The following is a 12,635-nucleotide window of genomic DNA, read 5'->3' on the forward strand; positions in this document are numbered from 1 at the left end:
CATGGCTAGACTCACTACAAGAAAAAGTGAATGTTGTGACGGAAAAATTGTGACCGTATGTTCCTCATAATATTATGACGATTTAGATACGAAAATGTGACGTATTTAAAACGGTCATATATATGTCACTGTTTAGTTATAATATTGTGACCGACTTAAAGGTAACTGATTTTGGTCTCTATTTGTGTCGAATTTGTTACAAAATATTTAGTCACATATATAAATACGGATTTGTAACTAAATAAGGTAACTAAATTATATGGTTTTTGTAACTATATTTACGTCACTTTTAGTTACAAATATTTTGTAACTACGTAGTCAAAATTAGTCACTATTTTAGTTACCTTTGTGTTTAGTCATAAATTGTGACATAGTTATTACCACTTTTGTTACTCCAATTAAATAATAAAATAGTTTCAATAATGGAAAAAAGAGAGAGCTGAAAATACAAATTTTTCCAAAAGAGTTAAAATGACATAAAATAATCTGAAAATTGTTACTCACATTCGTCGTCAGTAGTTAATTCGATATCAGAATTCCCATCTTCAGCGTCTGATCCAACTTCTTCTTCTAGTATTGGATCATCAAGATCTTCTGGTTGACCATCTGGATATAATAGTGTCTCAATGTGCAATGAATCAGATTGGACAACAGAATTAGTGTTATCATGTTGCAGTGCAGTGAAATCCAGATTTTGGTTGACCAATACTTTTCCTCTTGGCTGTATCGTAATTGCTGCTTCCCATTGTTGATCTTTTTCGGCTGAGTCATTCTTGGATATGGAACATAACATACCTGATCTGCTTGTGAAGCCAAAACAAAAGGATCGTACTTTTGATAATGCCTTTTAGCATTAATATCAATGATCCCTGACTTGTTTTTTCGTATACCTTTCCCAATGGTTGAATCATACCAATCACATTTGAAAACCACGACTTTAAGATCAACTGGTCCTGGATAATGCAGCTCATAAATCTCTTTCAATACTCCATAAAACTCAGCAGCTTCTTCACTTGAGCTGGAAGGTGTTACACCTTTCACACAAACTCCATAATTGGCATTCTTTTTGTCTTTCCCATGATCATATGTGTGAAACATATATCCACGACAAAAATACATTGGCCAACTAGTAACTTGAACCATTGGACCATGAGCGAGACTCAACAACCAATTTGGATATGAATTATTGTTCAAGGTATCTTCCACCTGTTTTAGAAAAAAAATGATGTATATTCAACAACCACGATACATGCACATATTTTAAGCTTACAAAAAAAAATCATGTATAATATAAGCTTATCAAAGATGCATGCACATATTTATTTTATTTTATTTAAAAAAACACTTACATGTTTTTGTAACCAGCTTGAATATGTTTTTTCTCTAAGCTCGGTTAAATTGTTTTCAGTAATCCCAGGATTAGTCGCAATCATGCTCTCATCAAATAACCTATATAAATATAAATTCATGAAAAAAAAATTATGATTTATGACACTCAATCTACTAATATATAAATTAAAGTACATATGTGTATATTATTTTTACGTACCTTTCAAATGATCTTAATTGATCGCAGTTCTGCAAAATATATGTATGTGCAATATGATAATCTCTATCTTGGAGCCATATCTGTATTTCTTTACCACTGCCCCTCCCTGCCTGAGAAAATATATCTGGAATTCCATCAAACTCATGAGTATCGTCTTGATTACCTCCATCATAGTGTCGATCTCCTGTTCGATGTTTTGTCTTTATGTGTGGTTCAAAGTAATAAGTACAAAAAGTAGAAATTTCTTCGTTGATGTATTGTTCAACAATCGATCCTTCTACTTTTGCCTTATTTTTTACTTTTTTCTTTAGATGGCCCATGTATCGTTCAAAACAATACATCCATCTAAACTGCACAGGTCCGCCAAGACTAGCTTCATGTGGCAAGTGAATCACCAAATGCTCCATAACATAAAAAAAGGATGGTGGAAATATCTTCTCCAAATTACAAAGAACCATACAGATATTATTTTGCAGCATCACAACACCATCTTTGTGTATAGTTCTTGCGCATATATCTCGAAAAAATAAGCTAGCACCTACAAAAAAAATCAATATATGAATAAAGTTCTAACCATAGAAAATTAAACAGATTAGTGGAGAAGTGTAGTGTTATAATAAGCTAAAAAACACAAAGAACTATAGTGTTATAATAAGCTAATAAAGAACACTAATAAAGAACACTAACACGTAGACCACAAAGAGCTAATAAAGAACACTTGACTCGTCGTTAACGTAACCGTAGTTAACCGTAAACGAAGAGAAGAAAAAACAAACAAACAAAGAACTATAGTTGTAAAAAAAAACTAACACCTACAAACACAACCAACCGGATGATTAACACACCGTCACATAAAAAAGTGCTTAAACATACACAACAACAAAAATGACAGAAACTATGTTAGTTCAATAGCTATATTTTTTTTTACATGTCATTTTTACGTTAACGTAACCGTAGAAGTTGTGATGGAGCACTAATAAAGAACACTAATAAAGAACACTAACACGTAGACCACAAAGAGCTAATAAAGAACACTTGACTCGTCAACGAAGAGAAGAAACAAAAAACAAACAAAGAACTATAGTTGTAATAAAAAGCTAACACCTACAAACACAACCAACCGGATGATTAACACACCGTCACATAAAAAAGTGCTAAAACATACACAACAACAAAAATGACAGATACTATGTTAGTTCAATAGCTATATATTTTTTACATGTCATTTTTACGTTAACGTAACCGTAGAAGCTGTGATGGAGCGGAAGCAAGAAAGAAAAAAAGGACTTGTTTCTACGTTCCCGGGAAGCTAAAGAAACAAGGGTTCTCTGTTTTCTTCATGAAAAGCAGAGGAAAAACTCTGTTTTGCTACACAAAAACAGAGGTGACGCTTCTTTGCAAAACTCATATTTATCAGATAACTCTTTATTAATTCAATTCAAGGATGATCCTCTTTACAAGCATTAGAGGTTTTATTTATAGAGCAGCTACGTCAAACTAAAAAGAAAAACCTAAAAGAAATAGAAATATCAACAACAAATAGAAAACTAACAAAAACAATAAAGAAAACAGAGAACTCTAGAAGCTTATGTGATACGAAAAGGATGTGCTACATCAAGTTGAGAACACAGACACATAATATAATATGATACTTGTTATTATACGTTGAACAAACAGAACAAGAGAACACTTAGACACATAAACATGAATTCGATTTAAACGACACGAGGATTTGTTATGGACATGGACAGCTTCATCCCTATAAAAAAAGGGAACAAGTCGTCGTAGATATGCTTAAACTTTTGATGCCGAACAGTTTTGGATGAAGAATAGACAGTCTTTTTGGTTTGATTAATAAGTCTGTTGATTACATCCGAGTTCAATAAATTTTTCATGGTTGCAGCCGCAGAATAAAGATATCTAGTTTTTGAGTTATGTGTGTTGCTTTGCTTAACGGAGTGTTCTGCTTGCTTTGTTTCTTCTCTTGTTCTCAACAAGCGTGTGAACTCTTATAAAGATATCTCGGATCTATTCAAAGAACCTGTCAGTAATTTATTTAGTTATTTTGTATCTTAGGCAAATTGTCAAATTGATTTGTTATATCTCTGTGTTTATTTATTCTTTTCTTTTTTTTTGTGTCAATTAGTTATATCTCTGTGTTTATTTATTCTGTTTTTGTGTCAATTAGTTATATCTCTGTGTTTTTTCTCAAACTAATTGAGAGAAGAATCGGTTTGGATTTGGGAAACAAAAACAGAATAAATCAACATAAGTCGTCAATGGTTTTGGACATGTTCTTTGTGTAGAGTTGCAGAACGGGCCGTAGGTGAATTGTTTTAAGCCCAGTTGGAAGTAGCTTAGGTTACAAAAGAAGGAGAGACGTCAGACGTGTCTCCGTGTTATCTTCTTCACACGCCTCCATAAGTGAGAAAGATATGGAAATAGAGAATTATTATGCTCATCTTCTTCACACGCTTGTTGAGAGAGTTCTGCTTTTTTTTTCTTCTCTTGTTCTTCTTTTATTCTTCTTTCTTTATGCTTATGGCTTGAATTAGTGTTTCTTTTAATCAACTTTGGCTAAGGATGTGGAAGTCATTCCCGGAGAAGAATTTCAGTGAAGAGACTATCAAGATCCTCCGCCAGCTTCAATTTTCTGATGGAGATGAGCTAAATCAGCAGTCTTTTTACAGAGCAGTCATCTCTGGTATGAATCTTCTTCAATCTTGGTTTTGGTCCGATTTCGCTTAAGCTATACTTCACTTTTTAAAGTTTTTCATTCATGTCCCAATTCCAAAAATTGAAGCTTTTTCTCGGGATTTCTTCAATCTCTTAACCTTGTTTTTGAGTAAATGCTGCAAAAACATTGCAATACCCATCTTTAAAATTGATATTTAGTCAATTTGTTGTATTAAAGACACGCTCATCGTCATTCCAAATGACAAGTTACTTACAGCTGTCTCTCAGTCTACTCCGGTAACAGAAGCATTTAATCTAGCTGATGATATACTCCGTCAGGGGGTTCGTGGGATATCTGATATCATTACGGTATGGCTTTTTAATGTACTTCCTGTGATCATTTTTATGTTTAATGTACTTCCTGTGATCATTTTTATGTTTGGTATATGATTTATCAGCTCTCTTTGTCTTTGCTTTGTAGATTTCTGGATTGGTGAATGTGAATTTTGCTGATGCGAGAGCTATAATGGCGAATGCGGGTTCTTCATTGATGAGAATAGGAACTGCAACAGGTATGCTTTGGAATTATTGATATCTGATTAGCTTTTTTGGCTCAAATTGCACAAACACTAAAACTTTGCTTATGTAGTACTCTGACCATCTGATGTAAACATAACTTTATTCATAGGTTGGAAATGTTGGTGTAACTTGTACGAAGATACCTCTGCTTGCTCTTGAATACGAACCTCCTAGGTATGAACGCTAACTCCTTAGAAACATTTTGCGTTGGCTTTATTTTTGTCTATGTGATCTTTCACTGCATGCATTCTCATTTAGCTAAACAGCATTCTTTGCAGTAGTAAAGACTATGTTTAGGTTTGGATTTAAGAAATATGTCGTTAATTTTGATGAGAACCTAGACTATGTTTTATTTACACTAAAGCAATCAAGTCGGTTGGAATAATATTGTCTCCAATTTTTTAGATATTTGTACCTAAAGAGATATATGCAAACAAGTTAATTGAGAAAACAAATTAATCATATTAGAATTTTCTAGATCCTTAAAATTTTGTTTTTTTATACCAAAATAGCGCCTTCATTTTTCCCAATTATAGAACCTAAAATTTTCATTACCGCTTTAATTTTTGGGGAAATTTCCCCAACTCCTAAAAACCCTAAAACTGCGTCAAAACTATTTAACCACCTCCCTCTACTTCTCAGGTCTCTACGCCACTTCACATTTATAAGACCTATTGGACTGTTTTTCATATCACAGATCTCATTGAAAGGTATTTCTATAAAAAAAATTTTTTTGTAGAATTTAATCTAGATGTTAAATTACTAATATCTACTCGCCATCAGTCTTCCAAGTTTTACAAATCGCTGCTAGTCGTTGTTGTTTTGGTTTTACATATTCTCTGCTTACAGTTTTTACAAATCTTGTTAATCTCTTTTAAGAGTCGTTTTTCTCTGTTAATCTCTGTTAATTTAGATGAGAGTCATTTTGATATGAACGCTTTAATTTTTCACTTGATAAAATTGGGGATTGATAACTTCTGAATGTTTATGTGTTTATAGTGTACGCATGGAAGAGCCATTTGTGGATCGTTCGAGTTTACCTGTGCTGCATCCATCTCGCTTAAATGGAGCTAAATGGTATGGATTTTTTTCAACATACTATTGATTACTTTCACATAGTTATAATTCATAAAGTAATTTATTTCAATGGAGCAGGTTTAAATACCACACCCAAGTATCAACTGGTGTCCGAAAGGTCATTCAAAGTTGTTTTAAGGGACCATGGTACTCCTGGAGAAAAGTGCCTCCCTTCTACAAACGAACCTGGTTTACACTGTTTATGGTGATGTTATGTGTTATCTTTCATTAATCGATTTCATTAATGATTCACAATATTACTCATCATGTGTGATTATTTTGTTTTCTCAGAAAAAGTTCAACTGGGATGCTTCTATCAACTATCAAGTTGAACGAGAGTTCAAAAAGCTTGCTGCATATCGCCTCAAAGGAATGATAAGCCATGCTAAGAAGGGAGGAGAAAAACCAGATTGGATTTTGTCTGATTATTGGACGATTATGCAGGCACATTGGGCAACACCAAAAGCAAAAGCAACCAGTGAGAAGGCTCGTGCTTCTCGAATGTCTGATCGCAATGGTTTAGGCCCACATTCTCATCTAGCAGGTTCAAGTTCGTATGTCAAAGTTCAAGCTGCTTTGGTAATGTTCACATTTTCTATCAATTTCCATATAAATTCTTGATCATTTTTGTATTAGTTCACTTAGTTTTATTGTTTGTTTATAGGAAGCAAACAATGAAGATTACTCATTTATTGCTGTGATGAAGAAAACACATCAAAAGCCTGACGGAACCTATGTTGATCAACGAGCAAGATTGGTTGCAGAAACTTATGAAAAGCATGTACAAGAACGCTTGGAACAACTTGAATCTTCTGGTGAAGAGAATGTGACAGCTGAAAATCTTGACAAAGCTGAGAAAAATGAGATTTATATCAAGGTAACATTTCAAAACCTTATATTCTTTAAGATTTTTTGAGATTATATATTTGTGATTAGTATATTGAGGTTTAGCCATATATGTTATTAGGGTGGAGCAAATTTGTTAGTCACCATGGAACTGTCGTGTTTTATTGTTTGATTTGAATTACGTACGGGTGGTGTATTGGGCGTGAGTTGTTTGGTCGTGAGTTGTGTGTTTGGTCGTGAGCAAATTTGTTAGTCACCATATATGTTATTGTTTGGTCGTGAGTTGTGTGTGTTGTATTGGTTTGGTGTATGCTAGCTTATGTATTTGTTTTTTATTTCTAGGCTGCTGGATCATCTAAACATGGTCATATCTTTGGACTTGGAGCACTTAGTGAGGTTTTACCATCTGTTGGTGCCTCTTCAAGTGTACCACAATCTGGTGAAGAAATAGAGACAATAACACATCGGATGCAGGAGATGGAAACTGATCTGAAAAAAAACCTTGAAGAAAATCAGCAAATCCAGAAAAGACTTGAAGCTATGGAGAAACTTGTTGAATCTTTTGCAAGTCAAAATGTCTAAATCCAACACCACTACCAAGACCATCCACCTTTATCTAACTACTATGGTTTGTTTGTATTTCCTTTCAGTTATGTTTATGGATTAACTTTATGCTTGGTTTATATTTCCTTTCAGTTGTGTTTATGTATAACTTTGTATTTGGATGTTAGTTTGTTATCTATATATTATCGTTTGCATATTATTTTTAGTTTTCATGTTTTATTCTAAAATTATATAGTTGTTGAAATATGGTGAATGGATTTAATATTTAAAAAAAAAATCTAGGAACGTGAAATGTCACAAATAAATACAAATTATGGTAATTAAAAAAAACAAAAAATAAAAATTAAAATTAAAAATTAAATAAATAAAAATTAAAATAGTGATGGTTGAGTGTCTCTAATCGAGTCACTAATTGTGTCTAGTTTGTGATTGTATTTTGGTGGCAAAAAGTCACAACGTAGTGACTTAAAATAGTACTAATTTGTAACAAATATATGACATTTTTTGGGTCATATTTTGTGTCATATTTGTGACTCTATTAACCGTCATAAATTGCAACTTTTTTGTGACTATTCAATTATCGTCACAACTTGTGACGAATTGTTACTTCAAAAACGTCACAACTGTTTATGACTTTTTTGTGACTTATACCCATTTGTGACCATTTTATTGTGACCTTCTTCAATCCGTTTCATTTTCGTCACAATAAAGTATTTGTGACCAAAAATTAATATATTATGACCATTGAATTGGTAACAATATTCACTTTTTATTGTAGTGTGACTCCTCATGCACATACATATGCAATGACTCTCTCACTCTCACAAACATAAGTCAATCAAAAAAGTTTCCTATTTCTCAGACAAGAGATATCGGTCATCCTCTTTAATTACTTCGACAAAGAACTGGATGGAGCAGCATCTCCCCGTGAACTACCTTCTCACCAATCCTCTCATAATTCTTGTTCCACTCTTTCAAAATTGGTTTTTCTTGTTCCGGAATTAAGGGCTGGAAACTGCATATGTTAAAGTGTGATTGAGGAGAGAGGCTGAATTTGGTGGACGATGTCTGTCATATTTAAGTGACGCCCTACACACACACACACACACACAAAACTAAAAAGGACTTTTAGAAACTAAATAAAATCACAAGTAATATTCTATTAGTACAACAAAATCACATCAAAAAATTAGAAACCTTTTGCTAATTGAAAAGCTCACGACCATAGTTGAAAAAAGTTGCCCAAAATAAATATTGCAATTTTAAAATAAAAATATCTTATTATATAAAACTTAATGTCAAAATTATTCATTACCGAGATCATGACATGTGTCAATTGTATATCTAAGATTTTGTTTCATGTCTAAGTTAATCGCTAGAAAAAAAGTTAAAAAATATTTACCAAACAAAAAAAATTAATCCAAAAGCAAAAAGGTAAATTACCTATCACCGTAAGGAAATTGAGCATACGTCTTATTATATAAAGATGTATATTAAGTGGTATCCCATATCAAATCAAAAACGTAAGTACGCTTGCAAATCATGAACACCATAGAGAAAATCCCATATCATGAAAGATCGGAAAACCTTGCTAGCAAAATAAAACGGGGTATCATGAGTGATGATCAGATTGCTATGATCGAAAAAACACTTGCAGATGAATCTCATATAAAGCTGGATTTAACTACGCTTCATATATGGATAGCCAAAATAAATCACTGTGTAAGTACAATATTTATATAATTCGACTACTTCCACTTCTCTAACTATTTTCACATCTATGAATAATATAAATGTATTATCTTAATTTTTTTCGATTTTCATTGTCTAACATAGTTTACCAAAATATAGGGTTCACAAATTACAACTTCACAACTTAAAAGACTTTCATTATTATATAAAGTTTGGTTTCAAAATTACTCATTAACAAGATCGTGACACATGTCAATTGTATCGATAAGATGTCGACAAGTATCAATTCAATATATTAAAATATTAAATATAAATTTTAAAAAAGTTCCAAATATATCATAAAAAGGAAATCTATACATAAGTACAATAAATAACTATTTATTAATAAAAAATTGAACTAATTTCTAATTATGCTAGATTTTTTTTTGTATTTATATAATAAGTAAGACATATATAGATGTTGGTTCCAATTTAATTATTAACATGATCGAGACAAGTGTCAAGTCTATCGATAAGATTTTACATGTGTCAAAAGTTTAGAAAAGGAAAACTCACAATTTTATCATGTAAATTATAAATTTTTGTTTTCAAATTTAGTCATCAATGTTATCATCACATATATCAAGTTATCAATTTAAGATGTTGACAAGTGTAGAAATATCTCGTCAACGTAAAAACAACACATGTCATTATACAACACTTTGTTTTGAAGTTAGTCATTTACATGACCAGAACTATATTTTATTTATTCTGTTATATATTGTTATAAATATTATATATGAGATCACAACACTTATAAGCGTTTGTGACATGTATCATGAATTAATTTAAAATATTATATTATTTATTTCAATTGCATTATCAATTATAAATCAGTGATGATGTAAATTAAAATTTTATATGCTTTATTCAAATTTTGTTTTCAGTTAAGGATTTGAATGATTTCAATTTTTAATGTAGTATTTTTTAGATTTTACATTATTTACTTCAATTTGATTTTCAAATTAGAAATCTGTGATGATTCAAAATAAAGTTTTGTAATATTTTTTTTTAAGTTAAGGATATGTAATATTGGAAAAAAACAATTTTGAAAAAAAATTTATTATGTTGTAGTATTTTTAGTTTCTATTTATATATATGACTTATCTAAGTCTCATATGTCATTGTGCTTATAATTTTCATTTTTTTATTTTTATTATGTCAAATAAACTTTTTTTTTTCAATTTCTCAAATTTTATTGGGTTAGTTATAAACTCATTGCAATGGTGGAGATACTTTTTCTTAGTTTTATTTTTGAGTAAAACAATTTTAATGGTTAAAGAAACTATGACACAAAGCAATTTTATTGGTTAAAGGAACTATGTCAAAGTGAAAGCAAAGGGATATAAAATTGGTTCAATTTGTTCATGGACACATTTTATAGGTGGTGATAAAGAGTATACTTTAACAATAACATATTTTTTTGGTGTATAAACACATTGTTTGTGGTAAAACTTAGAGTTAAATTGTATATGGATGTTAATAATTTTCATTTTTTTCTTTTTATTATGTCAAATAAACTTTTTTTTTTTCAATTTCTCAAATTTTATTGGGTTAGTTATAAACTCATTGCAATGGTGGAGATACTTTTTCTTAGTTTTATTTTTGAGTAAAACAATTTTAATGGTTAAAGAAACTATGACACAAAGCAATTTTATTGGTTAAAGGAACTATGTCAAAGTGAAAGCAAAGGGATATAAAATTGGTTCAATTTGTTCATGGACACATTTTATAGGTGGTGATAAAGGGTATACTTTAACAATAACATATTTTTTTGGTGTATGAACACATTGTTTGTGGTAAAACTTAGATTTAAATTGTATATGGATGTTAATAAGATGAAGCTTTGACGAGTTGTTTGCATGTAAAATATTCTATGAATAAGTTGTGGAATGTTTTTGAAATTTGGCAATAATGATATTCATAATGATGAATGTTTGGCAAAACTTTTGGTTGCTGATTATATAATTTTAAATTATTTTAATAATTTATATAATAAATTTAAAATAGAAAAGTATAAATTAGTGTATTAATGTAAAAATAAAGAAAAAACAAATTTTATATACGGGAAAATGATTGTTTCCTAACTAAAAATATTTTTATATATTTACTTCCGAAAAATAGTTTTTATTTATTGGAAAAATATTTATATATCATTTTATTTATTTTTCTTTGACAATTTAAAACTAGTGTGGATCCTAATCTAGTATGATTATAAAGTTTTCTTTGATAAATTTTTCTTTATGTAAACGGCTTAAAAAGTTTATATATCCTCTAAAAATTTTGAATACATACCTCAAACTTCATAGGGAATTTGAAATCTATACTAAATTTTTTTAATCTTTGAAATGTACCTTATGTATTCAACTAAATGACTATATTATCCTCAATTACAAATTAAATTAAAATATATACAATATAATTAAATTAATTCATTTGAAAAAATTATTTTTAAAAACATTGTGTAAACTAGATATTCAGAATTTTGCTAAAGTTTTTTAGTTAGAATTACTTAAAATTTAATAATTCGGTATTATTTAGTAATTTAATTTTAAAATTTTAGTATATAAAAATTTAAATAAAATTAATTAGAATTAATTTTTTCCATTTATGTTTAGTAAATGTTTTAGATAATATTAGTTTTAAATAAATGTATAATTAACTAATAATTCTTCAGTTTTTTCATTTAATAAAAAAGTTTTGAAAAATAATTATATATTTTAATTTATTTTGGAAATTGTTAACTTTAATAAAATAAAAAAAAATTGTGAGATTTTAGAAAATAAATCAACAGTTCAAACAAATCGACTATGTAACAAATCAATTATTAAAAGAATAAATTGACTTTTCAATATAAGTCAACAAAGAAAAAACATAAATCAGCAGGAGTAAAATATAAGTCGACAGTTCAAAAAGTCAATCATATTAATAAGTCAAGTTAAAATGAAATAAGTCTACTAAGACCAAACAAATCGACAGAAAAAAATATAAGTCAACAAACAAAACAAATAAGTCAACATCATCAAAAGTCGACTTTGTAAAAAAACAATCAAACAAAAAAAACAAGTCGACAATTTTAAAATAAATCGACAGAAAATTAAATAAGTCGACAAAAATTAAATTTAACTCAACCATTTAAAATATCGACCTTATTAATAAATCAATGTAGAATATAATAAGTCAACAATAAATAAACAAATCAACAGAAAACAAATGTAAACCGATGAACAAAAAAAAATAAGTCACTTGTTAAACAAATCGACTATGTTATAAGTCCACTAGCCATAACATGAAAAGACAGACCCTTTTTTTTAAATAATAAATATATAATATAATATAATAATAAACTACAACTAGTGGTCCCATATCCACTAGCCACCTAACCACAATCACAATCATCAGCAGAAAACATTACCAATATCCAATAAATATAAATAGCCAATATTAATTCCAATCACAAACTAATGATCCAAACAACATCCAAAGAACCAGCAATCCTAAACAACATTCTAGGACTCCACTCTAGCAACCTAACAGAAGCCAGACAACCAAACGAACCACTAGAACATCCTCCTCTTCATCGCCCTGATTCCACGGTCACACTTTGCCTTTA

The 12,635-nt window shown here is 29.8% G+C and overlaps 1 protein-coding gene across 1 annotated transcript; it reads right to left on the reverse strand.

Annotated features, from left to right (window-relative positions):
* LOC109130114 lies at window positions 506–1,910 on the reverse strand. Its single transcript, XM_019239329.1, has 3 exons — window positions 1,550–1,910; window positions 1,350–1,449; window positions 506–1,206 (listed from the first exon to the last, which is right to left on the reverse strand). The coding sequence occupies exons 1-3, from the start codon at window positions 1,888–1,890 to the stop codon at window positions 571–573; spliced, it is 1,077 nt and encodes a 358-aa protein (XP_019094874.1). The 5' UTR covers window positions 1,891–1,910; the 3' UTR covers window positions 506–570.

This window comes from Camelina sativa, chromosome 17 (assembly GCF_000633955.1).
Source record: "Camelina sativa cultivar DH55 chromosome 17, Cs, whole genome shotgun sequence".
NCBI lineage: Eukaryota > Viridiplantae > Streptophyta > Magnoliopsida > Brassicales > Brassicaceae > Camelina > Camelina sativa.